Source organism: Oryctolagus cuniculus, chromosome 2 (assembly GCF_964237555.1).
Source record: "Oryctolagus cuniculus chromosome 2, mOryCun1.1, whole genome shotgun sequence".
Classification (NCBI taxonomy): domain Eukaryota; kingdom Metazoa; phylum Chordata; class Mammalia; order Lagomorpha; family Leporidae; genus Oryctolagus; species Oryctolagus cuniculus.
The window spans coordinates 133,175,103-133,202,067 of NC_091433.1; the positions used below are offsets into that span (position 1 = coordinate 133,175,103).

General features: G+C 43.1%; 1 protein-coding gene across 13 annotated transcripts in view; it reads left to right on the forward strand.

The window, feature by feature from the left end:
• The window catches only part of AAK1 (AP2 associated kinase 1), a 252,751-nt gene that overhangs the window by 218,295 nt on the left and 7,491 nt on the right, over window positions 1-26,965 (forward strand). For 4 of the 13 annotated variants that reach the window (XM_070068958.1, XM_070068961.1, XM_017340696.3 and 1 more), the window contains 4 exons: window positions 13,284-13,385; window positions 14,859-14,960; window positions 16,296-16,406; window positions 18,328-18,438. The exons of 2 other annotated variants lie outside the window; for them this stretch is intronic. In XM_070068958.1, the coding sequence (XP_069925059.1) occupies window positions 13,284-13,385; window positions 14,859-14,960; window positions 16,296-16,406; window positions 18,328-18,438 (426 nt within the window). Of the gene's footprint in view, window positions 1-13,283; window positions 13,386-14,858; window positions 14,961-16,295; window positions 16,407-18,327; window positions 18,439-19,263; window positions 26,889-26,965 lie in introns of those variants that run through there. 7 more of the 13 variants (XM_070068968.1, XM_070068963.1, XM_070068962.1 and 4 more) reach the window with 5 other exon arrangements.

A 26,965-nucleotide genomic window follows, 5' to 3' on the forward strand; every position in this document is an offset into this window, starting at 1 on the left:
TAACAAAGTAGTAAAATCATTCAGGCTATACCAAATTGTATTTCATGTCATATTGGTGCTCAGGTTTTCAGCTTTGGTTTTATTAATGGCAGTATGAGGGGCCTGTGTGTCAGAAAGAACACTACTCCAGAGTAATTGCAGCGATGGAGGGAGGAGACGTAGCAGCATGTGATAAAAGAAACAGAAAAATGAATGGTGGTTATGGTGTGATGATGGAGTTGTGAGTGACTTCCTGTCTAGTGCCTGGCATTCTAGAATGTGCTTTTATTTTGTAACATAAGCCTACATAATAAGACTTGATAGGAAAGGTGAGTCAGGAGATCTGGGTTCCCTTCCAGGCCCCACCACTACCTGAAGACTTGATAGTGAAGCAAGTTGAACTGCAGGAATTAGAATGTCCCTTCCTGTCTGCGGTGTAAAAAGCTAAAAAATGGTATGTTCTGATGGGAACAGCTTTTGAAACCACAATCAAGTGCTTTCCACTTGGAGTTCATGAATGCAAAAGAGTTCCCTTCCTACTCTGCTTCACTTGTTTTCAGGAGGCAGAGGGAGGTGATGTCCAGGCAGAGGCTGTCTTCTCTAGAGTCTCTTTGAGAAAGGAAATAGAAACAGTGGGTGCTCATGTTGCTTCTGATAATTTCTCCTTTTTCCCTGTTCTTACCCCTGCCAATTCTTAACCCTGAACTCAGGATCAGCTGTTTTTCTTCTCTCCCTACAAGTTCTAAACGTTCAGTTGGTTGTCTCAGATTGGAAGTGATTGTGACTGTGATGTTGCTATGCTTTATGTACAACACAGTTTTCATTTCTTTAGGTTGTTTATTGACCCTTTTTTTTCTTTTTTAGATGCATTTATTTTTATTTGAAAGGCAGAGTTAGAGAGAGAGAGTATCTTCCATCTGGTGATTTGCTCCCCAAATGGCCACAATGGCCAGAGCTGGGCCAGACCAATGCTAGGAGTCTGGAGCTTCTTCCTGGTCTCTCATGTGGGTGCAGGGGCCCAAAGACTTGGGCCATCTGCTTTCCCAGGCCATAGCAGAGAGCTACATCGAAAGTGGAGCAGCCGAATTGAACTGGTGCCCATATGGGATACTGGTGCTGCAGTCACAGCTTAACCCACTATGCCACAGTGCTGGCCCCAGATTTGTTGATCCTTCTAAGGTGGTGATCAGTTGGTGGTGTGTAGCTTTACAGCTTGTAAGACCTGTGTGTAGCTCGAAAATATCTAAAATGACTGAGAAATCTTCCAGTACACGGTGGTTAAAGAAAGGGGAAGAAAGGAATCAAATAGAGGCCCTTTTCTCTTGTACATCCTTCAAGTACAATTGGCAATGCCTGGATCAGCCAGTTATGAGCAGAAAATTATAAAAGGATAGGCTGTAAACTCAAGCTGGGGCCCACTGGCCTCCTTCGCCACTGTTCTGGAAAGCATGGAATCAGACAATGGCAGGGGCTCTCCCTTTGACATCTCTCTAGGTGCTTGCTCTGTGAGAGCTATGGGCTGCAGAAGCTGTGGCCTCTTGCTCAGGGCAGAGGAAGAAGACCACAGGCAGGTAGCTGTCCTCGGCAGCTGTCACAAGAGCCCTCAGCGTGATGGGGGGAAGCCAGGCACGTGCACAAGGCAGTAGGTTGTAGAGATGAACCTGGGGGCATCAGACCAGCTGGCTGCCATCTGCCTTCCTTATTGTCATCTTTCCTGTCACGTGAGCCTTCCTGCTTCTGTCATTCTGGTGAATTCCTGCTAAAGTGTTACTAGAATGCACTTTAATACCAACTAAGCCATGACCACTTTTGGGTTTTAGTGGAAAAATCTATTAAAATGTAATTCAAAAACTTTTATTTATTTACTTACTTAAGAGTCAGAGAGAGAGGGCGGAGGTGGAGACAGACAGATAGCTCCCATCTGTTGGCCGCCTACACAGATGTCTGCAACATCCTAACAGGGACTGAATTGAGGAGCCAGACACAATCCAGGTCTCCCACAGGGTGGCAGGAACCCAGTTACTTGAGCCATAACCACTACCTTTCCAAGGTCATTTATTTTTATTTATTTTTTTATTATTATTTGACAGGTAGAGTTATAGACAGTGAGAGAGACAGAGAGAAAGGCCTTCCTTCTGTTGGTTCACTCCCCAAATGGCCGCTACAGCTGGCGCTGTGCCAATCCAAAGTCAGGAGCCAGGTGCTTCCTCCCAGGAGCCAGGTGCTTCCTCCCAGTCTCCCATGCGGATGCAGGGGCCCAAGCACTTGGGCCATCCTCCACTGCCCTTCCGGGCCACAACAGAGAGCTGGACTGGAAGAGGAGCAAACAGGACTAGAACCCGGCACCCATATGGGATGCCGGTGCCACATGTGGAGGATTAACCAAGTGAGCCACGGCGCCAACCCCTCCAAGGTCATTATTAACAGGAAGCTTGAGTCAGGAGCTGGAGCCAGGAACTGAAGCCAGATACTCCAGTGTGGAACATGGGTGTCCTAATCAGTATCTTAGCATTTTAATAGAGAATGCCAGGAGTGTCTTACTTGTTTTTTATCTCTGAAACCAGATTCCAGTGAAAACATAAATCAGACATGTAGCACCATCGTAACTCCAGTGAATTCCCTTATCTCTGAGCATCAAATCCAGATACTTTCCTGTGACCTGCAAGGCCCTCACTGATGTAGCCCTTGGCTAGCCATCTGACTCAGCTCGTAGCATTCTTCTCCTCAGTCTTGTCTTTCCTCCAGAAGGCTAAGACCATTTCCACCTCAGGGCCTTTGCACTTACTGTTACTCTGCCTGAGCATCTGGAGGAAGGAGGGGTGGAGGGGTCAGTGTCTCTGGATCTGAGCAACTGCGTGTCTGTCATCTCTAGCCCACCATGGACACCAGCTGGGGTTTGGGGCTTGTTTTGGATACTCGCTCACCTTCCACAGTCAGTTGATGATAAGCATCATGGATCTTGGTCTCCTGCAAGCCATGCCTTTCAGTGACTTCACGTTTTGATTGTGTACTGTGAACATGTCACATACAGTTTCCTTTGACCTTATAGATAACCCTGAGTGGCAGGTGCCAATGTCTGGTAACATCCCCATCCTGTAGGAGAGGAAATGGGGTCCTGGGGCTCTTCTGCCAGTGTGAGGCCACATCCTCCAAGCAGTGGACGTTTCTGTTGTCTTTGGGACAGTTCCCAGATCAATAAAGCTAAACTTAAGGTTTAGGGAAATATAAAAATTGATTTGAACTTTTAAGTACCAGGTCCTTTCCACTTAGTAGCTGAATGATTTCATTGAATCATTTAAACTCTATGTCCTCCACCTTTAAATTGGCTGTATTAAAAATCTTCAGAGGGGCCGGCGCCGTGGCTCAGTAGGCTAATCCTCTGCCTGCGGCGCCAGCATCCCAGATTCTAGTCCCGGTTGGGGTGCTGGATTCTGTCCTGGTCCCTCCACTTCCAGTCCAGCTCAATGCTGTGGCCCAGGAAGGCAGTGGAGGATGGCCCAGGTGCTTGGGCCCTGCACCCGCATGGGAGACCAGAGGAAGCACCTGGCTCCTGGCTTTGGATCAGCGCAGCGTGCTGGCCACAACACGCTGGCCGTAGTGGCCACTTGAGGGGTGAACCAATGGAAGAAGGAAGACCTTTCTCTCTGTCTCTCTCTCACTGTCTAACTCTGCCTGTCAAAAACAAAAAAACAAAAAACCTTAAGGGGTAGTCATGAAGTTTTGGTAAAATCATATATTTGAAATTTCTAGGTAAATTTTAAGTTATAATATAACAAAGATGGAAATGGTGTTACAACCTTGGTTCTGGGTGTTTATACCCAGTGGAGCAGTCCCAGTGATCATACGGTGATATTTTTCTCTTCTGAAAATTAAACTTGCTCTTATAACTTTTAACTTGTATATGACCGAGAGCTATTAAAATAGAATGCCAGGATACAATGATAGACTGTAAATAAGCACTGGATATTTGTGGGCTTGTTTTGGTTTGAGGAGTGTTTTTATTTTCCAAACACAAATTTTCTTAGAAAGAAAAAAATCATGGCCAAGGGGCCGGTGCTGTGGCACAGAGGGTTAAAGCCCTGGCCTGAAGTGCCAGCATCCCATATGGGCACCGGTTCTAGTCCCGGCTGCTCCTTTTCCAGTCAGGCTCTCTTCTATGGCCTGGGAAGGCAGTGGAAGATGGCCCAAGTCCTTGGGCCCCTGCACCCACGTGGGAGACCTGGAAGAAGCTCCTGGCTCCTGGCTTCGGATTGGCGCAGCTCCGGCCATTGTGACCATCTGGGGAGTGAACCAGCGGATGGAAGACCTCTCTCTCTGTAATTCTGTCTTTCAAATAAATAAAATAAATTTAAAAAAAAAATGGGGGCCAGCGCTGTGGCGCAGTAGGTTAATCCTCTGCCTGTGACGCCAGCATCCCATATGGGCGCCAGTTCTAGTCCCAGCTGCTCATCTTCCCATCCAGCTCTCTGCTATGGCCTGAGAAAGCAGTAGAGGATGGCCCAAGCCCTTGGGCCCCTGTACTCATGTGGGAGACCAGGAAAAAGTTCCTGGCTCCTGGCTTCGGATTGGCGCAGCTCCAGCCACTAAGGCCATTTGGGGAGTGAACCAGTGGATGGAAGACTTTTTTCTCTGTCTCTCTCTCTCACTGTCTGTAACTCTACCTCTCAAATAAATAAATAAAAAATCTTTAAAACACACACACAAAAATCATAGCCATAAGCCTTTGTCTGTTCACTCGGCTGCCAGATGAAGCCCGCCTTGTGGGTCTCAGTGGCTCACGCTTGTTCATGTGCTGCCTGTGCATTTATTTTACCTTCAGTTTGTATTGGAGAACAAATCAGCTAGCAGTAGTACCAAAATTTTCAAATATGGTAGAAAGATTGAGGGATTTTCTCTCAAAACTGATGGAAATATATTTAATCAATTATTTTTAAAATTGTGATAAAATAGGCCGGCACCGCGGCTCACTAGGCTAATCCTCCGCCTTGCGGCGCTGGCACACCGGGTTCTAGTCCCGGTCAGGGCGCCGGATTCTGTCCCGGTTGCCCCTCTTCCAGGCCAGCTCTCTGCTGTGGCCCGGGAGTGCAGTGGAGGATGGCCCAAGTGCTTGGGCCCTGCACCCCATGGGAGACCAGGATAAGTACCTGGCTCCTGCCATCGGATCAGCGCGGTGCGCCGGCCGCGGCGGCCATTGGAGGGTGAACCAACGGCAAAGGAAGACCTTTCTCTCTGTCTCTCTCTCACTGTCCACTCGCCTGTCAAAAAAAAAAAATTGTGATAAAATATACAGAAGAAAATTTGGCATTTTAATAATTTATAAATATGCAGTTCAATAGCATTAAGTACATGCACGTTGATTTGAAACCATCACCCCCATCCACACAACTTTTTTCATCTTGCCAAACTGAAACTCTGCATCTATTAAACAATAACTCTCTATTTCTCCCTCTCCCTGCCCTGGAAACTATCTTTCTGCTTTTTGTTTTTTTAAGTAATTAATTTATTTGAAAGGCAGAGTTAGAGATAAAGATCTTCCATCTGCTGGTTCACTCCCCAAATTCCCACAACAGTCAGGGCTTGGCCAGGCCAAAGCCAGAAGGCAGGAACTCCATCCAGGTCTCCTATGTGGGTAGCAGGGGCCAAGTGTTTGTGCCTTTATCCACTACCTCCCAGGAGCATTAGCAGGAAGCTGGATAGGAAGCACAGAGCAGCCAGTACTTGAACTAGCACTCTGATATGGGATGTGGGTTTCCCAAGCAACTGCTTACCCTGCTGCAACAGAACTCCCACCACCCCCATTCTATTTCTGTCTCTGGGTTTTACTACTCTAGGCACCTCATATAAGTAGAATCCTACAGTACAAAGGGAATTCAAAAGGCTTGAGGAAAAATGGAATTAAAAGAAAAGTTTGAGTTAAAAAATTTTGAAATCCATTCATAGTTTTTTTTATAATATCTGTTTTCCTTTTTGAAGGATTCCTTATTTTTGTCCTTTTGTGACTGATTTAGTGTAGTGTCTAAACTTCATTCATGTTGTAATATTTGTCAGAATTTCGTTCCTTTTTAAGATAAGATCACATTAAGTTGTATGTATATTTCACAATTTTTTAGATTACTTATTTTATTTGAAAGGATACAGAGAAAGAGAGACAAAGATCTAACATCCACCAGTTTACTCTCTGAAAGCCTGCAACAGCCAGGGCTGGGCCAGGCTGAAACCAGGAGCCAAGAACTCAATGCAGGTCTCCCAGCTGGGTGTTGAGACCAGAGTACTTGATCCATCATCTGCTGCCTCCCAAGTTGTGCATTAGTAGCCTGGAGTGAAAGCAGGGGCAGTACTTGCACTCAGGCACTCCAGTATCCGATTCAGGTGTCTCAAGCAGCATCTTAACTCCTGTGCACCCACGATTATTTATCCTTTCATCTGTTGATGGACTCTAGGGTTGCTTCCATTTTCCAGCTATCATGAATAATGCTGCTATAACATGAATGAATGAATATAAATATCTCTTTGAGACCTTCTAATGCTGTGGGGTATATACCCAGAAATGAGATTGCTGGATTGTCTGGTGATTCTATTGTTAATTTTTTGTGGGGTAACCCTATAATTTACCACAAAAGGCGACACAATTTTGCATTCCTACCAATGGTGCCCAAGGGCTTGCAGAAATGATTTTTGTAATTCTTTAATGCTGATCTCTTGACATCAGTGTTCCACAAACCTAAGCAAGAATGTATTAGTTGCCCATGCCTTTAAATACTGCTTCCTAGAGTTAGAAACTTTGTCTTGCCTTTTCTTATCTTTTCTTTTTCTTTTTTTTTTTTTTTTAAGAATCAGAGACTTTAAACATGTATAGGCCTCTTGGTTTATGGTACTCCAGCGTCTCTTGAAAAGTTGGGCAAGAAAAACCTTGTTTTCTTAGTGGTTTGTTGTTGGCATGAGCTTTGTTCTCATGGTTGTTTGCTTGGCATCATGCTATCTTATGGCGTTAAAAAACCCAAGGTCAGGCCAGCGCCGCAGCTCACTAGGCTAATCCTCCGCCTTGCGGCGCCGGCACACCGGGTTCTAGTCCCGGTCGGGGCGCCGGATTCTGTCCTGGTTGCCCCTCTTCCAGGCCAGCTCTCTGCTGTGGTCCGGGAGTGCAGTGGAGAATGGCCCAGGTGCTTGGGCCTTGCACCCCATGGGAGACCAGGAAAAGCACCTGACTCCTGGCTCCTGCCATCGGATCAGCGCGGTGCGCCGGCTGCAGCGCGCCGGCCGCGGCGGCCATTGGAGGGTGAACCAACGGCAAAGGAAGACCTTTCTCTCTGTCTCTCTCTCTCACTGTCCACTCTGCCTGTCCAAAAAAAAAAAAAAAAAAAAAAGCGAGGGCCCAAGCATTTGAGCCATCTTCCACTGCTTTCCCATGCCATCAGCAGGGAGCCAGATCAGAAGAGGAACAGCTGGGACATGAACCAGTGCCCATAAGGGATGCTAGTGCCTCAAGCGGAGACTTAGCCTACTGGACCACAGTGCAGGCCCTGAGTGCATCTTTTCAATCCATTAGCCATGATTTCAGACCTTCTCTAAGCCCTTCCTCAGACTCATTTTTTTTTTAAGATTTTATTTATTTATTTGAGAGTACAGTTAACAATGAGAGGGAGAGATAGAGAAAAAGGTCTTCCATCTGCTGATTAACTCTGCAGATGGCCTCAGTGGCTGGAGCTGGGCCCATTGGAAGCTCAGAGCCAGGAGCTTCTTGTGTGTTTTCCACGTGGGTGCAGGGTCCCAAGTGCTTAGGCCATCTTCTACTGCTTTCCCAGGCCATAGCAGTAAGCTGGATCGGAAGTGGAGCAGCCAGGACTGGAACCGGTGCCCATATGGGATGGTGGCACTGTAGGCGGAGGATTAACCCACTGAACCATAGCACCGGCCCCATCCTAGGCTCATTTTTATCTGGGAACCCTAGATACTTGAGAAACAACTGAGTTTAATAATAGGAATATGATAAGGAGTCACCATCAACAGAAAAAACAGAGCAGAAAAAGAAATCTAAATGTCCAGTAAATATTTTTCTTATACAGTTTATTATGTATCCAAGAAATGCTTGGATTACATAGCAGTGAGGTTCTGTGATTTCTGCTGTTATCTGGATAAAGACAGGAAACCACCACCTGGAGCTTGACAAAGATGCAGGGAAACAGGCGCCTCAGCTCTAGCTAATGGACTGTCAGCCCAACTTTAGGGGAGGGCGGTTTGGCAGGCTGTAACAAAAATCTTTAAAATTTTACTTTCTCCTTACTTAATTCTATTTCTCAAAAATTATTCTATTGAAGTTTAAGTATTTGTTGAGCAATCAGAATTCATAGGAAAAATAGAAGGGTGTCCACTGAAAATTCTAATAGTGCATATTTCTTAAAATGGGATTATGGGTAGTTTTACTTTTATCCTTTGGCTTATCTAAATTTCCCAAACTTTCCACAATAAGCTTGTGTTGCTTTATAATAGAAGAGAATAATAGACATTATTCTTTTTTCCACCTAAGGAGCAAGTTTGGATCTTCCCCCACCTCCACAACCTGCTCCCAGGCTGAGTGTCCGTGAAGGACGGATTGAGTCAGCTCTCTGAACTTCCCAAAACCTGCTGCCATGGGGCCTGTTTGGACTTCCCTGCAGTCATTATGGCCTCCACTTTCATCTTTTGCCTCCATTTCCCCTTTATGACGGATGGTTGACTTTTAATGGTTGATAGGATCTTTAACTTTGCCCTCATTTTATTAATAAGGAAAATTAGATTCAGAGAGAGTAAGAAATTTGCCTAAAGTATCACACACAGTGCAGAACGTAGGTCGCCTGCCTCTTGGAACCTTTCTTCCTCTCTGTTAGGCTGTGCTGCCTCCTCCCTGAGCTTCTCTTCGTGCTAGGAGCTCTGCTTATCCTGTCCACTTACCAAGGTATTTGAGTAGAGTTTGGGACTATGGCTTGAGGACCTCTTTCCTGTCTACTGTCTGCTTTCTTTCTTTCTTTTTTTTTTTTAAGATATAATTATTCGTTTGAAAGTCAGAGTTACACAGAGAGGAGAGGCAGAGACAGAGAGAAAGGTCTTCCATCCAATGGTTCACTTCCCAATTGGCCACAACGGCTGGAGCTGTGCCAATCTGAAGCCAGGGGCCAGGAGCTTCTTCCGGGTCTCCCATGTGGGTACAGGGGCCCAAGCACTTGAGCCATCTTCTACTGCTTTCCCAGGCCATAGCAGAGAGCTGGATTGGAAGTGGAGCAGTCGGGTCTTGAACCATGCTGGTGCTTTGGCCAGGGCGTTAACCCACTGTGCCACAGCGCCAGCCCCCTGTCTACTTTCTTAAATGAGAAGTTAGTCCCCCTCTATGTGCAAAGCACATTAATTGCACAAAGACACACACGCGTGCACAAATTGGTTGTTATAAATATAGCCATTTAATTGTAACAACCCTTTTTCTTTTTTAAAGATTTTATTTATTTATTTGAGAGGTAGAGTTACAGACAGATAGAAAGACCAAGAGAAAGGTCTTCTATCCACTGGTTCGCTCCCCAAATGGCTGCAATGTCTGGAGCTAAGCTGATCTGAGGTTAAGAGCCAGGAGCTTCTTCCAGGTATCCTATGTGGGTCCAGGGGCCAAGCATTTGGGCCATTTTCCACAGCTTTCCCAGGCCATAGGCAGAGAGCTGGATCAGAAGAGGAGCAGCTGGGATGCAGACTGGTGCCCATATGAGATGCCGGTCGCACAAGAGGAGGCTTAACCTACTATGTCACAACTCTGGCTCCTAAAATAATTCTTATCCTCTATTTAAAAGTGAGAAAACTGATGCTCAGAAAAGTTAGGTAACTTAAATTCTGGCTTTTTTACTCTTTCATGTTGTTTGTTTTTTGGGGGGGATTTTACATACCCCAGATAAAATCCTAAAAATGTAGTATCACAGCAAAGGTAAGGTAAATAAAAGAATGCCCTCCCCAAACTCATGTATCCTCCCAACACCGTGCACATGTATGTGTGTGTACACATACATACACACAGATTTAGAATCTGGAATCATCATAAACACATGCACACAAATACACATTTAAAACCTGGAGTCAGAACAAAAAAAAAATCAGAGTCAACCTAGGAACTGATAGAACACTGGACAGCATACAACTTGCATGTATAAATGCACACACATGTGCTTTTTTACCCTGTTACTTACTAAGGGCCAATAAAAGAATTAGATTCTTGTCGAAGTACCTGATGTTTTCCAGTTGATCTTATATCCTTCTCATTCAAGCCAAAAGACATAGACGTGGCAGAGATGTGGAGAGGAATCTGAGAACTGAGCATACAGAGGTTAATGAGACACCATCTCTGCCTGTAGTCACGTTGTCAGGACTGCGAGGGAAGTGAGAGTGGCTGCTCCAGAAGGTTCCTGATGCGGAAAGGCAGGGCACAAGGAAGGCTTAGAGGACACAGGAGAGCTGTCTTCATTTGACAGGTGAGGAGATGGCGTCAGAAGTAAGGAACCGAACCATGGTCACAGCCCAACACCAGAGACGCTAGAATTCAATTCTGAAAGCCAGTAAGCCTGAGCTTTTGCACCTGGGCAAACTGCTGGATGAAAGATAAATAAATCATTAACTTAGGGTCTTTATTTTTTATCCATCGCTTCACAGGATTGCAAATATACAAGTGCTAAATGAGTGGAACAAGTTGCATTTTTTTTAATGAAAGTTTTTGGAGAAGAAATAAAACAAAAATTAGGTTCAGGATAATACAATGTCAGACTTTTTAAGAAAACTGTCTTCCTTTGACCAGTATGCCGAAAATTGGCAAAGATATTTTAACATCTTGTCTTATAACAAATGTGTACGGTGCAAGACTAATACTGATGTAATTACATTTGTGGACTGGTTAGTGCCCTGTTGGGTTCCCCCCTGCTATTGAGAAGCTTCCTTTTTCCTTCTTTCCTTTCATCAGTGGAAATCGGGTGTAATGAGAAATGTAGCATAGTGTCAGTTAATTAAAAGATATCTGCATCCATTTACCCCAAAGATGGTGAATTGGCTTTACATATAAAATTTTCTTTTTTCTGCTATGTGTTAATTGTATTAAAGCAAATTATCTTGCTGAGACACTAAAATCCATTCTTTTGTTTGATTTATGTAGTTACAGGTCACCTAAAATTTGGTTCTTATCCTTCCATGAATATCAGTTTATTCATTGCTCATCTCAATTCCCAATGGGGCCGGCGCCACGGCTCAATAGGCTAATCCTCCACCTAGCGGCGCCGGCACACTGGGTTCTAGTCCCGGTCAGGGCGCCGGATTCTGTCCCGGTTGCCCCTCTTCCAGGCCAGCTCTCTGCTGTGGCCAGGGAGTGCAGTGGAGGATGGCCCAAGTGCTTGGGCCCTGCACCCCGTGGGAGACCAGGATAAGTACCTGGCTCCTGCCATCGGATCAGCGCGGTGCGGCGGCCACGGTGGCCATTGGAGGGTGAACCAACAGCAAAGGAAGACCTTTTTCTCTGTCTCTCTCTCTCACTGTCCACTCTGCCTGTCAAAAAATAAATAAATAAATAAATAAATAAATAAATAAATAATTCCCAATGGCCTAGAAGACTGCAGAGTCATTAAAACGTTATGTACATACTTGAGCTTTAAATTTTGTTTTCTTGGGTAAACTTTTTAATTGTAGTTTTATCTTAATGGCATTTTATTTCTGTGGTAGAAGAAACATTATTGACATGCCTTTAAGTAGGAGAATTTGTGACCTCAGTATTGTCAGTAACAGGAGATGTGAACTCTAAATTTGTTCCTTCTTCTAAGATTCTATGATTCATTACTTTGTTTCAAGTTAATCCTCTACCTTTAGTAAATTAAAAATAAACAGAGGGTTGCTGAAGGATCTGGGCTAAAGGAATTGTCTTGGAAGGGATTTCAGTGTATACTTCTTGTTACACATTAAGTTACCAGGAGTGACAAATGTGACTGCTTCTGACATCCTTTTTGTTTCTTGGCCAAAAGACAGCCATCATCGATCTGCAGGCTTAAGTGAGTTTGTGAGACTTGACCATGGACTAATTGACCACCAGCATATCACAGGTGCACACATGCAGACAATAAATGATTTTTGAAGTTAACTTTGGTATGGGTGAATGGATTCTCTCAGTGAGTTATAAACTGTAAGTGCAAGTTCAACATAAAGAAAGATTCAAGGGGCCGGGGCTGTGGCGTAGTGGGTAAAGCCGCCACCTGCAGTGCTGGCGTCCCATAATGGCTCTGGTTCGTGTCCAGGCTGCTCCTTTTCTGATCCAGCTCTCTGCTACAGCCTGGAAAAGTAGAAGACGGCCCAAGTGCTTGGGCCCCTGCACCTGCGTGGGAGACCTGGAGTAAGCTCCTGGCTGCTGCCTTCAGATCAGCACAGCTCCAGCTGTTGCAGCCACTGAAGAGTGGACCAGCGGATAGAAGATGGCTCTCTCTCTGCCTCTCTTTCTCTCTTTGTGTAATTCTGACTTTCAAATTAAATAAATAATTTTTTTAAATGAAAGATTCAAACCTAAGCTCAGAAAGAGAAGTAAATTTCCAGACTTGTGTGCAGATGCTTATGCTAGCTGTATATTTTAATTGTTAGAAACTGGAAGCAACCAAATGTCTAATAACTACTGCATGGGCCAACAAGATGTCGTATATCCATGCAATGGAACATGACTCAGAATAAACAAAACAAGACTGCTAATGCACAGTGCAATATGGACAAATCTCAAAACCATTGTACTAATAAGGGGAACTACACACAAAAGAGCATGTGCTGTATGGTTCCCTTTGTAGGAAATTCTGGAAATGGCAAAACTGTAGGGCCAGAAAGCAGATCAGTTATTGTCACAGTCTGAGGAGAGAAGAAGGCGTTGACTATGAAGGGGCACAACAGAAGTTTTGGGACATTGGAAACATTCTAACTCATTATTTCAATGGCGATCATGTGAATGTACACAATTATTAAAGCTCATCAAATTGTACAGTTAAAATTAGTGACTTTGATTATTTGTAAGCTATACCCCAAAAGCAAACAAACCTAGGGTAGCATCTCGAAGGTTTTTTAATGCTTCGGTTGGGGAAGTAAACACTTTTAAACCTCAAATTTTGAAGGCCTATTGTTAACAAGATACTAATAGTAATCATTTTTATGATTTTTAAAATCATTTTTATGAATCTATATCCAATGTTGATCTCTAAAATGTGTTATATAAAAAATGATGAAAGATCTGCTTGCTTTAATCTCATTGCATTTTTGCTTTTTCTTTACCTCTCTGCCCAACCTAGAAAAACTAATTGAGGGACTCAAATCTCCTGACACTTCTCTCCTGCTCCCTGACCTTTTGCCTATGACAGATCCTTTTGGTAGCACTTCCGATGCTGTAACTGGTAAAGTCCTCATCTGTTTCATCAGATATGTGTGTATGTGTGTGTGTGTGTGTGTGTGTTTCAGGAATGACAAGTACTTGGTTAACAGGTCTTTAGTGAACAACCATAAGGAGGAGCAGAAATGCCATGAAGCCCCCTGGCTTTGGAGCTGTGCTTTGTGCTAAGCCAGAAGTCAAGGCTATCCCATCTCACTTAAGATCACTCCCAGTACAGTGCTCTCTGCTGTCCATGAGCACAACACTTTTATTTTTGCTTTTCTTAATATCTGTAATTTCTTATAAATGAGGAATGTGGGAAAATTCACATATAGTTATAGAAACTTCTTGGGAAAAAGTTGGTTTCTAAGTAACTTTTACTGAACTTAATGGAATTAAGCAGATTCTTCTTTAGAAGGTCATGTATGTCCTGAGTGCTGTCAGTCACTGAGAAAACACTTTGCCCAGTAGTGAAGCCCTGTGAATACACAGAACCCAGGGCAGGGACTGGGTCTGCCTACTGTCCCGTGCTGTGTTCTTGCAGCAAGGCAGGCAAGACCCATAGAATGGCCAAAGGTGCTGTACTCCAGCGGGGGCCAGCCACTAACAATATAGTAATATCTTTGGACAAAAAGGCCTAGAACTCAGAAATGCCATAAACCAACAGGAAGTCCCCAGGTGCAGAATGCCTCCCAGCTACATCGAGGGTGGGCTTTGAGATGGATTAGTGGCCCTTGCATGGCCTAAAGGATGTTTGCTCCCAGGTTACAGAAAGGAAAATTAACGGGAAAAGATGAAGGTGCCTTTCAGCTTATCTCTTCTGCTGTGAAAGGGATTTGCCGAGTGGCTGGTATTGAGCATTTATCTGTGAGAACTGATAATCACTGAGCCTGACCACAGAGGTCGCCCTTGCACGTGCACGCTCACTCTGTGAGGCCCAGAAATACCCTAAGAAACACTGTGCTGGGCCGGCGCCGCGGCTCACTAGGCTAATCCTCCGCCTAGCGGCGCCGGCACACCGGGTTCTAGTCCCGGTCGGGGCGCCGGATTCTGTCCCGGTTGCCCCTCTTCCAGGCCAGCCCTCTGCTGTGGCCAGGGAGTGCAGTGGAGGATGGCCCAGGTGCTTGGGCCCTGCACCCCATGGGAGACCAGGGAAAGCACCTGGCTCCTGGCTCCTGCCATCGGATCAGCGCGGTGCGCCGGCCGCAGCGCGCCGGCCGCGGCGGCCATTGGAGGGTGAACCAACGGCAAAGGAAGACCTTTCTCTCTGTCTCTCTCTCTCACTGTCCACTCTGCCTGTCAAAATAAAATAAAATAAAATAAAATAAAATAAAAAATAAAAAAAAAAAAAAAAAGAAAAGAAACACTGTGCTTCCTGTCTCGTCTGAGAGTGGCGCTGTTGAGACCTGTAGAACGCCTTCGCTGAATTCCCTTGAGAACTTTCTGACGTCCTTTCCTGTACCCTCTCCTCTCCTTTCTTAATGCTCTATTACAAAAGAAAAAGCTGATGTTGCTGTTGAGAGTCTCATACCAGGACTGGAGCCCCCAGTTCCCCAGCGCCTCCCATCTCAGACGGAATCTGTGACTTCAAACCGCACAGGTCAGTCAGGTGTCTGCAGCTGCAGGGGCTGGTCATTGCAGTGGGCCCTGCGCCAGTCTTTCCTCCTGTGGCAGATAACCCTGGGCTTATTTTGCAGCCTGGCCACTAGTTCCTAGAGAAGGGATGTTCTGCACTGTTCTTACAGCCCCGGCACCTAGATGTGGAGTAGAAGGTTTCCTTGCTAAAGGACTGAGTACCTTCTGGACCATGTTCTTTGCAGAGTGACCCCTGGACTTTGTCTGGTTACAGTATTTCTTTATTCAAGATTCTGTTCACTGCTGGCAGGTCCCCTCTACCTCCTCAGTTGCAGAATTCTGCTGAGCTTAAGGCTACTCTTAACTCCTCCGGGTCTCCATTGGCAATGCCAGCACTGTCCCTACTCTCTGTATGTTGGCATCCTGTTCCCAGCACAGTGCTGTCGTCCTTTATAGGTGACTTGCTGCTGCACTGTAGGCAAAGTTGAAATCTCCCTGAATCCAGCATTACTTTCATTGTCTTGTCAAAATTCATTCTTAGGATTCCTTAACTGCCATAAATACAGATTTGATAGCCTTAACTTTTCTTGAGTTCTTAATTACCTCAATAAAAGTGGCTAATTTTCTAACTTGTTATAGAACAATGACAAGTCTGGAAAAAAGAGAAGATAAACTTGTCCACGTGGGAAAAAATTTACCCCGAAAGACAGTGTGGCTCCTTTCCTTTGACCTCATTTGGATGTTTTCTCTTAGAAAACTCCCAAAACACAACTCCCTTGTTTAAAATCTTGAACACTGATTTTTGTCTTCTATTCTTTAACTAAAACTGAAGTCATGTTTTCAAGGGAGCAGTTCAAATTTAGAGGATAATTATTAAGAGGCATTTTGAATGGGAATCTGACTGAGCTCTGGGAGGTACTATATAATGTTATCACAGTCTAGTAACAGCAAGCCAGAATCAACCTTCTCCTAATCAGTTTGTATACCTCGCTGTAGAGTAACTTTCTTCTGAGAGTTTTCGGGGAAAGTTTAAGTAAAATTCTAATTGCCAAGTCCATTTTCCCAAATGGTGTTTGCTGAGAACTGAGTTGCTAAAGTTATATTGGCATCCAGATAACAGACTCATTTTAAAAATTCTCCTGTGTTACAGATGAATGTTAAGAAGAATTAAGAAATACGTGTTTCTATAGACAGAGACCCACAGGGCTCAATGTATTTCCTTTGGTTTTCTTTCTGCCACCTTTGCTTGTATGTATACATGTAAATGCAGTGATTTAAAGGCTGAGATCTAATCTTACGATGTTGTTGTGTGTGCCATTTATGCCATCACTGGCCCGGGATGCTGTTAACCTGGACTCAGATTCTCTCACCGGGGAGGATTCCTTGCTTGATTGCTCTCTCCTTGCTAACCCTACTACTGACCTTCTGGAAGAGTTTGCCCCCATAGCAATCTCTGCTCCAGCCCATAAAGGTAAATTCTTTCTTCTTCTCAGGCCTGCACATAGAAGTGAACAACTGCTGAGAGTTTTCCTTATCAAAAGTCTTTGCTAGTAAAGTCTTTTTAACTACCTCTCCATGTGGAAGACTTGAATTTGTACTCTTAGTCACTGCGTTGTAATAGATTTCAGGAAGAATATTTAAAAAGGCTTAGACAACAAACTGGTGAAGCTGTTGCTTCCTGACAAAGAGCCAGAACACAGATATTCCAGTGGCTTAGGAAGTAGACACCTTTACACTCAGCGGGGCAGATGCTTGAGCCAGCTCTCACCTCTCCAGGCCTTAGAACTTGAAAATGTTTCCTAACTCGGATTCACACCTTTTGAGTAGTGATGACTGCAATTTAAAAAACAGGTGTCATTCCTCAAAAGGCAACCGTCAACAACTGAACTTGCGGCAGTCTCGAATTTTAGTTTAATTTGCTACTGACTACTGGGTTTCTCTAATCTACCATTTTCATTTCGTAGGCTTGCATTAGTATTTGTTTGAAATTCTGACAGAGACAACTTGAATTGAGTTCTGTTCAAAGAAGTGGTTTGTGACATTGATGGGCCTCATGCTCGGCTTACTGTGCATAGGCATTTGCTAAACTTTTTTCTCTGCTTGGGAAGTAGAAGTTGGTTTTGCAGCAGGAGAAGATGCATCAAAAAGGAATGGCTCTTCAGAATGAAATTCAAAAAGGAATCTTCCCTAAGATGACTAAAAATAATTAGCCTGTGGTTTATGGTGAAAATAGCCAAGTTTTTGTTTTTGCCGTGATAGAATTAAAATGATATTTTCATGGGCTGTGTAGAGGGAGGTTGCCTGTTCAGACAGTTATGTCTGGCAGGAAGGTGTTAGCAATGGTGGGTAATTTCAGAGAAGTATCACTTGCAAGATAGATGCTCTGCCAGCACTGGCTGCGAGATAGCTCTAATTAGAATGGAGAAGATGCTAACACATTTCTGCTTGAGGCTCAGTGCGTGTGGCATGTGCCCCGAAGTTCCCTGAGGCATCGGAGTTGGGTCCTAGTCACAGAGCAGTAAATCTTTCCAGAAGAAAAACTTTTTTTACCGTGTATATAGTAGTTACTTCTTTAAGATCCTCTAATTCTCTTCTCCTGTCCCCTACTACTCACCCTGCTATTGAGTTTTTTTTGTTTTGTTTTGTTTTTTGTTTTTTGTTTTTTGTTTTTTTTTGACAGGCAGAGTGGACAGTGAGAGAGAGAGAGACAGAGAGAAAGGTCTTCCTTTGCCGTTGGTTCACCCTCCAATGGCCGCCGCGGCCAGCGCGCTGCGGCCGGCGCACCGCGCTGGTCCGATGGCAGGAGCCAGGAGCCAGGTGCTTTTCCTGGTCTCCCATGGGGTGCAGGGCCCAAGCACCTGGGCCATTCTCCACTGCACTCCCGGGCCACAGCAGAGAGCTGGCCTGGAAGAGGGGCAACCGGGACAGAATCCGGCGCCCCGACTGGGACTAGAACCCGGTGTGCCGGTGCCGCTAGGCGGAGGATTAGCCTAGTGAGCCGCGGCGCCGGCAGCTATTGAGTTTTTTAAGTAATATTAGACCTCTATTGACTCAATAAAGATAACAAGCGACTAACTCCTATGTTTTTGTGATTTAGTGACATGGAAGACATACAGTAATTATACTTAATGGTCTTAGAAATGATAGAATTCTTTCAGTGACCCTCCTCTCCAGTCATTTATGAAAGTCTTCACAGGACCCTGGAAAACATGTTTTTCCAGATCCCTATATTTGCAGTCTTGCTACTTTCATTTCAACTCAGAACAAAAAGTACTTGGCCTTTAAAAACACCAGTAGCTGTACAGTGGGGAACTGTGTGCCTCCTTCACATTCTCTCGTTGCTAATGTCTACTTCTGTTGTTTCTGCTTGTACACTTGGATTCTGTATTAAGCTGCAGAAGATAGTAATCTCATCTCAGGTTTTGATGTCCCTGAGGGCTCGGACAAGGTGGCGGAGGATGAGTTTGACCCAATTCCTGTTTTGATAACCAAAAACCCGCAAGGTAAGAAAGAGGCCGGGCGGGGGGTGGGGACATCATCTCTCTCCAAAATAGAAATGTGTCTAATCTGCAGGAGGGAAAAGCATCAGCCATCTACTGAAGGAGGCTGAGATGACCCAGAATAGACTGATGAAGATAGACACAGAGATAGGTTTCTCAAAGCTTGACAGTGGTGTTTATTAACAAAAAGTATTTAATAGTTTTACTAAATACTAGCTTTTACAAAGTATCAAGCCAAAATTAAAGCAATCTTTAGTCAATGCAAAGCTGAAGAGATGTACCAAAAGCATTTAACATTTTTTACCACCACTAGAACAATCTGTAGTAAATATTCTTCCAAAGAGATTAACAGTGGTGCTTTGGTATCGTCAACATCTCTTGAACATTGAAATCATGTGAGCATGCCATAGAACACTGAGCTGCCAGAGGAACAGCTATTTATTTTTTAAAGCAGGTTCTTAATTTCAGTGTCTTAATACCTAATTTCTCCTCAGAGCAAAATTATGATTTTTTACCTTATCAAGCAGATAGCTTGATGTTCTCAGGAAGTTATAAACAGCCAATAATACTCAGGCTAAATATGTATTGATTTGAAAATACAGTCCTCTTTGCAAGGAGGCCTGCCTATTCCATGATGTGCACAGAGTGCCTGAACTTTGGGTGGGAAGCAGTGGGGAACTAATTTTTATTTTAAAGATCAACATGTAAGAGATTGAAAATGTAAAATGTCACTTCTCGAGGCTTTTTTGTTTCTGTTTTTCTCCTTTGCTTGCTCTGCACATCTAAACCTCTGTGTTTTGTACTGAATTCCTATCTCTCCACTTCCAGGTGGGCACTCTAGAAACAGCAGTGGGAGCTCTGAGTCCAGTCTTCCCAACCTAGCCAGGTCTTTACTGCTGGTGGATCAGCTCATAGACCTGTAGCCGTGACCCAGTAGCAGATGCAGTTCTGTAACCTTCATGCCGTAATACGCATTTTCATTACGGAGTTATGAGAAAATGATTTTTTTAATCTGCAAATAAAGGGCCCTCTAGCCCTTTTTCTCCCACCCCTTGCCTTCTCCTGTAGAAATGATAAGGAAAGAAAAATCACTTTGACCCTCCAGATACTCCTTGGCCAGTTCCTCCCTGTTAGGTTGCTGTGTTTTCTCATTACCCTTCTTCAATAGCATTATCTTAAGTCAAGCACTAGATGCCATGAGCTTCACCTCTGCTGGAATCGACACCACCAAAAGCTTAACAGTAACTGAAAGGAGTGAATCGACACTGTTGTCTCATTCTTGCTGAGAATGGCCTCCGAAATCAGTCCTCCCAGCCCATCTCCTGATGAACGGGTTTCCCTGTTTTGCTTTTTATCCTTATGCATTATCATGAGGATGTGGCTTCGCTGTTGGTCTTCACTCTAGGCAATAGCCTGGAGAGATGGGTGTGTGGTTTCATAAAGGATAAAACTAACTAGCTGCTAGTATATGTTTGGGAACAGAAATTGAGCCCAGCTCTAGCCAACCAACTTCGGTCTTGTTTGATCATAGACTTAGCCAAGGGATTTTACACCCCATGCAACCTGCCCAGCATTCGTCCAGCTTTCTGGCTTCTGCTGATTTCGCAGATCTGGAGACGTGACTACAAGTACTGAGACCCTGGATAAAATGTGTATGTTATATAAATCCCAAGTATTGCCAGTCCTTTTCATGTTAACTGTCCCAAGCTGGGATCCCAGAATTAGACCAAAACAGGACAGTGGTGGTAATATGATACCTTTTATTAGAAGACTTTTCACTGGGGGGCAGAAGGGGGGGAGGGGAAGGAATTGTAGCAAAAACAGATGTATTTTTCTTGTGATTTTTATTTTGAATCAAATATTGTAAATTGTGTATAAATGAAGACGCTGACTAGTTCTGTTTCCACTTGGCGTTTCAAGTCCGCTATCAGGTGTCTGTACAGGGTTATGATCTCTTTCCCTTGTTTAACTACACAGCAAAACTACAGTGTAACATATGGAATCATTCTGAGTAGACTTGTGTGTCGCTATAAGCTTCCAGCAGGTCCTCTGTCTCTGTAGAATAAGCATGTTGTTTATTTTCCAATAATCAGAAATAAGTGTGCTGACAAGCTAGGCACAAGTTGACTGTGGCTACTTACTTTTCTCTCTGATGTTTAAATTGAAGACTGCAGCCAATGAAATATGTTCAGATGGTTTTCCTTGGCTTCCTAGATTAAAATTTTAAACAAAGCATACTTCTTCACTAACATTAGAATATTGTTCATAAAATAAATAAAGACCCTTGCACTGACATGACAACATGCCTCGTGGTCACCCTCTGTACATGTACTGACTCACTAAAGTGTATTTTTTTCCTTACGTGGAAAGCACTTTTATAAAATCACCCTTTTGAAAAGAGGTGGGCACAGAGAACCTCCACTTGTTCTCGTCCTTGAGTGCCACAGTCAGAGATCCAAAGGGAAGCCTGTAGTTGATCAGATTTATCCCAATAAAATCCCAACTCCATTTGCTTGTTGCTCTATCTAGTGCTTTTACTTCTTCTTCCCACATTTGCACTTTAAGGGGGGTGAGAGAGTGGTTCACAGCAACAATAGCCTGCAAAATACTTCACTGTGGAGGGCAAGCTTTGACCCCAGCCATGAGAGCAGCTGTGAAAGACATCAGAGGGAAAGTCTGGATCCTTCTGTTTTCTTTCCAACTTTAAATACTTCCTATGCCGCCCAACACTAGATGGGCTTAGTACAGGCCTCTGTTAGGGTAACAGATCATTTCCCAAATTGAGAGAGGTACAAGCTTCCTGCTGAAGATAAAAAGAAATACCCATCTAGATCTCTCTGTGAGTGGCAAACAGTGAAAATAGGACTTGGCTTTACCCCTTTGTGGACAGGAAAATTGCTGCAGTTCAGAATCATATCCTTTTTCCTAACCATAGAAAGAATGTATAAACTAGTGAAGAAAATGTTTATTTTTACATAAGGATAGTGTTTCAGCTTTATGTTTTCATATTTGATTTTTCCATATATAACATGCTAAAAATATAATGAAATATCTAATTACTCAATTTAATTGAAACCATGAAGAGAACTGTTTATAGATTAGGTGTCTGTACATTGTTCCTTTCATGCATTACCCCTAATTACATTGAGATACATTATCTAGTCATTTGCTCAATAAAGTTTAATGGAGATGGTTTAGGGAAATGAACAGACTAGAAGGCAGTGACACTGATGAGAATCCTGAGGGAGATAACAACAAGAAGCTATATTTGGCTTGTTCTTTAGGAGTAGGGCCTCAAAGGAGAAGAACTATTTCCTGGTAAAGAATACATGTGATTTGGTAAATGGGCCCTTCTTGTAGTTTTCTATCATCTCTGAACTAGAAGAGTTCATTTGAGGTGTGCATAGCATGCTAGTAATTCATAGATTTGCAGATCCATAGTCTGAGCTACAAGAGACACCTTAGAAACATCCCTTAGTCCATCCACTTCATTTTACAGACGTGGGGCCTGCACTGGAGACCTGGGCAGGGCAGGCCAGCCGGGCTCTCCTCCTGACCCTTGCCAGTCACTGGCTAAGTGACCTTCAGCAAGCACTTCACCCCTCGGAACTGCTGGTCCTTAAACAGCAGAGGTTTGGACCAGCTGGTCTTTAAGACTATAGAAGTGTAAGACCCAACGTATGTATTGTGAAGCTGAGAAGGACTATAAGGATTTTTATGTAATCCTGATGTTCTTAGAGAATCCTCTGTATCCCTGCTATTGCTATAGCAGTACATTTTAGAGAATTATAATGGGCTTTTATTAACCTGGGTTGTTCTTTCCTGTTATTTGAATAGAAGCCTAAATCATCACAGTTTTATATATATAATATTTTTTCCCTTAATGTTTTACACACACACACCTATCCCAATAAAATAGTATCAGAAGATTTCTGTTCTTTTGAAATGTATAATCAAGGATCTACCATTTAAAAATGGGCAAATTTTATAAGAATGTGTTTTTGATTTGCTTCTATTCCAACTGTGTAAGAGTAATAACTGTATCAGAAAACATCACAAATTGTTTTTTCTCTTTATTTGCATAACAAGATCACCAAATTCAAGTCCCAGTGTTTTTAAAATATAGGCCTTGGAGATTAGATTTAAAGGGCACTTCTAAATATGATTATAATTATTACGATTACCAATTTATTTAGCAGACATGTAAGAATATTGACATCCAGTTGAGTCAAAGGCGTTCAAAGGCATCTGGTTGGGGAGATAGTTCTTATCCCAGTGATGCAGCTGCCACTTAAGTTGTACTTACTAGTAGTACTTCCTAGTTAAGTTGTACTAACTAGTGTCATCTTCAGCATCTAGAAATATTTTCTCTTTGTTGATCTACTTTTCCACCACTACTTTTTGGTTTTGAGCACCAAAATCACCCCCATAAGATGAAGAGTGGTTACTGTTTAAAATAGTGAAAAGAATCATCCACAGAAAAATAACTCAAGAAAAGAACATATTTTTTTTCAAGATGCAACATTTTTGTTTTGTTTTTAATACTTGTTTCCTCCTCTCCTGGCAGGTAATTAATCATTTTGATTCAAGCCAACATAGCCTTGCCCTAGGTCAGGGGCAGCTCTGCATGCAGTAGTGCTGTGAGAACGAGAGCACCTTTGAGGCCCTCAGCCTGGAGGGGCGGAGGGAGCTGCGTTCACATGCGTGCTATGGATAGCTTGGGTTCAAGTAAGCTGTCCCGTGAAGAGGCTTCTCTGTGACCCAGGAGTCTATCTTTCTCAGCCTGTAAGAATTAATTAACAGGGTCCCACAGCCACTAACTGAAGTTTTGGGATACAAATGCCAGCATTGCCCAGTATACTGAATTAAACAAAATAAAGGCTGCCTGGCAGAACAGAATTTTCACATGGATACTGAGAATAGACTCTCTTGAAACACCCCAGATATTACAAAGCTATCTCCTGTTCCTCTGCAGAGGGACACAAAGTTAGCCTTTTCCATTTCCAAGGTAGTGATGTTTCTGAGGTTGGACGTGCTTGAGCTTTTTGACTTGAAATGAATCCAAGATGGTCTCTATTTCCAATCATCTGAAATAAGACTCGACTCTGTTTCTCCTGGGTTTCCTTTTACTAAGATAGGTAAGGGGGCTCCTTGGGTAATGCTAACCTATGCAAGCAAAGTAACCAAATGGTGGTAGTTTCTAGAATGAAAGACATTTTCTTAGCTCTAATTTTGGTGTAGTATCCTGAACTTACTCTTTCCTTGTGAGTATTCTACTCTGCCCGTTGCATCCCTCTTGTCACATGAATGTATATTTACCATAGGTCTTTAACCTGTCCTCCCTGAAAAGGAAAAGTAAACAGATGGACATGAAGCTATCTTATGCAGCAAAAATGTGAAATTTGAACATTGCTACGCAAGTATTGTACAAAAAACAAGTCTGTAAACAAAATTCTAATGTAAGCATATAGGGGAATAAAGTCTTATCTGTTCAACTGGGAGCATGAATGTTTAGAGATGTAAATAACTTGAAATAGCTGAAAACTCACTTCAGCAGAGCGAATTTAAATTTATTGTTGAGTGATAATAAGTATCAGTACAAAAGAAAAGTGTGGACACATGTGACAGACATACTGAGGACATTTTGTTGAGTCAAGGCCATCCTAGAGAATGAATCTCCTTGCAGTCAAGGAAAATAAAACAACTCTCTGTGAGCGTACTTTTCATCTGATCAGACCCAGCGTTGTAAAATGGAGCACAGATTTGTGGCTACTCTTCTCTCATTTAATCATTAATATGCCAAGCCAATTTAATTAAACATCTTATGTTGGCAAGAACAACTTTATACCTGGTGAAAAAAAATCTCTCATTTAATTGCTTTGTTGGCTCGAGAGGCATGGCATCTCTAGCCAGTGCTGGCTCCCTCCTATCATGTCCCTGTTCTCCAGGGGACATATGGTAGAACCAGATGTGTCAGTTTATCATCTAAGCCTAAAGGTCATGGAAATTATGAATCTGCTACATATCTCTTGATTGCTTGATTTTGTTCCAAGACTAAATTTCAATTGGTGCTGCATTGTCAAAGCTCTTACAAAGGGGTGTTTTGGCTTTCTCCTCAATAACCATATCAGAAGACTTCTTAATACTCCCAAGTCTTCATTTCCAGTTTTGGAACTGTTATTCCATATACAGTATGGAAAAAAGCAAAGTTCTGGTTGTGCATGGTGTATGTATTACATTAAGGAGTAGCCAACCAGGGATAGAAGACAGACTTCTATTCTGTGGAAAGCTCCCTGATGATCCTCACTACATCAGTCAGATAAAATACCCACAGTAAACCCACTGCAAGCCATTCAGCACTAATAGGAAGTTACCCCTAGTGGAAGTGTCACAGTGTGCTTTACCTGGCCCATGGCCCTACATCAGAACAAGAAGAAATGCATTCGGGCTTTTTAATTTGATGTGCTAAACCAAAGTTTTTGGTTTTTTGTTTTTTTGTTTTGTTTTTTTTTTTTTTTAAGATATAGCCCAGTTTGAGGGAATTATAACAAAATGCCCTACCTTGGGACCTTGGGCTTTGTGATAAGTAAGTACTGTGCAGACTCTGAGGCCAAGGCTTGAGCGTAAGTCCCTGGGGGGCAACAGACCAGCTTTATTGAGCTCTGTGGGGTCACAGAGTATCTTCTCTGTGTGCCATTGGTTTCCAAACGAACTGAGCCAAGCAGAGGTTAAACCGATGTCAGTCCTTCATTGCTAGTGGGCAAGACTGCCTCAAACACATTTGCCTGTCGGTGCATCGTTCTCTCCATATACAGGGACTGGTCCCCATGAAAACATGCGTCTTCCCTGTAGAACACATCCACATATTCCAGGAAAGACCTTTACCCACCAACAAGATTTAACGTCTACCTTCTGTCTACAGTTGTTTGGACTCCTTCTCTTGACTACCTTGTTCCTTGTGCTACCACTCCCAGAATTCCTTAAGCACATGTGGCTATCTGGGCTCCCCCGAATTCTCTGGAATTTCTTTGGCCTTCAGAGTTGCAGGCCTGTTGCAAAGAGTGGTTACTCCCTGCTTCAGTCCCACTGCCCCTCTGAAAAGAATGGAAAGTTGGGAGAAGTAGCCTTCTCTGGAGAATTCTATCCAAGTACTTTTCCATTTCCACAAAGCTGACTAATGTTGAAAGACATAGGAAATAGCTCTGGTCCTTGTTTTGAATGACATAAGATTGGTTTTCCCTTCAAACTTGAAGTGGTGTTCTCACAACTGTGCTGCTGAATTTTTTAAAGCTGCTGGAATGTTCAGTATGGCTTCCCATTATTCACCATGAAGGTCCCAACATATGCCCTGAGCTAGAGGGTTTCCCAAGTGGGTTCTCCACTGAAAGTCATTTTCTAATAGAAATCGTTTGTGTGGTCAGGCATGATCTTCCGTCCAGTTCTGGAGCTGTGGATATGGGAATCCCTCACCATACCTCCTTGGTACTTCACAGTTCTCAAAACAACATCTAGCACCACAAGCATTCACTTCATTAGATGGCTACTTTTTGGCAGTCTGTGCACACAGATTGCCTTAATTGAATTCAATTTAAAATTTAAAAAAAAACACTGACTCAAGTCAAGGTAGTGTTCATTTTGATTACTGGGTCCTGTGCTGCCAGACTGAGTCATTGGTTTGGCTGCATTTTCCATTCCCTCCCCTCCAGCAGATATTGTGCTCTCCTACAGAAGCAGCTTACTAATACTGACTTTCAGGGGAGTTTAGAAGATGAGGAATTGTGCCTTAGTTTTGGCATTGTCCAACTAATGCCATGTGGGGAAGTGGTTCAAGGAGTTTGAGGGGCCTCTTGTAACTCTTTGAGGCTCGGCAAATTTTATTTTCAAATCTTTACCTCCGCTCTTTCATTTGAATTTCCTCAAAGAATTCTTTCTGGGTATTACTGAGACAGATGTAATATCAAAATATATGTTTGCCTGAGAAATTAGGATTATATCTTCCCACATAGGTTGCACGAGAGAGATGTTCCATTTATCTCCTGTCAGCTGACCATTGCTTTCCTGTCACCATGTAGCTGCACATATTAAGGTTGTAATGTAATTAAAAATTATTATCTTCAAAATCATATTCTTCAAATACTCTTCAGAAAGCCATTTGGCACCAGTACAGAATTTAACTCAAAATTCTAATTTGGAATTCACAGAATGAATTCAAGCTGTTTGAAATGGAAATAAAAATGGGGTGAAAAGATACTTTTTTTTTGTTTTGGAAAATAATATTTAAGGTCAGAACTGTTTAAAAAAGAAGCACTGCTAAAAAAAGTTATAGGACTCAGAGAAACATAGTATTTTTGTACAGTATCTTATAAAATGTCTAGACTTCTCTCCACATTCTCTTTACAATGTAATGTCTCAAAGTGACTGCTTTCCCAATAAACTGATTTTGTTGCCTCTTTTGCTGTGTTCTGTGTGCTTAATTTAAGCAGAAACTTGAGCAGGGGATAATTTTTAGCAGAAATTGCTGCTAGCTATG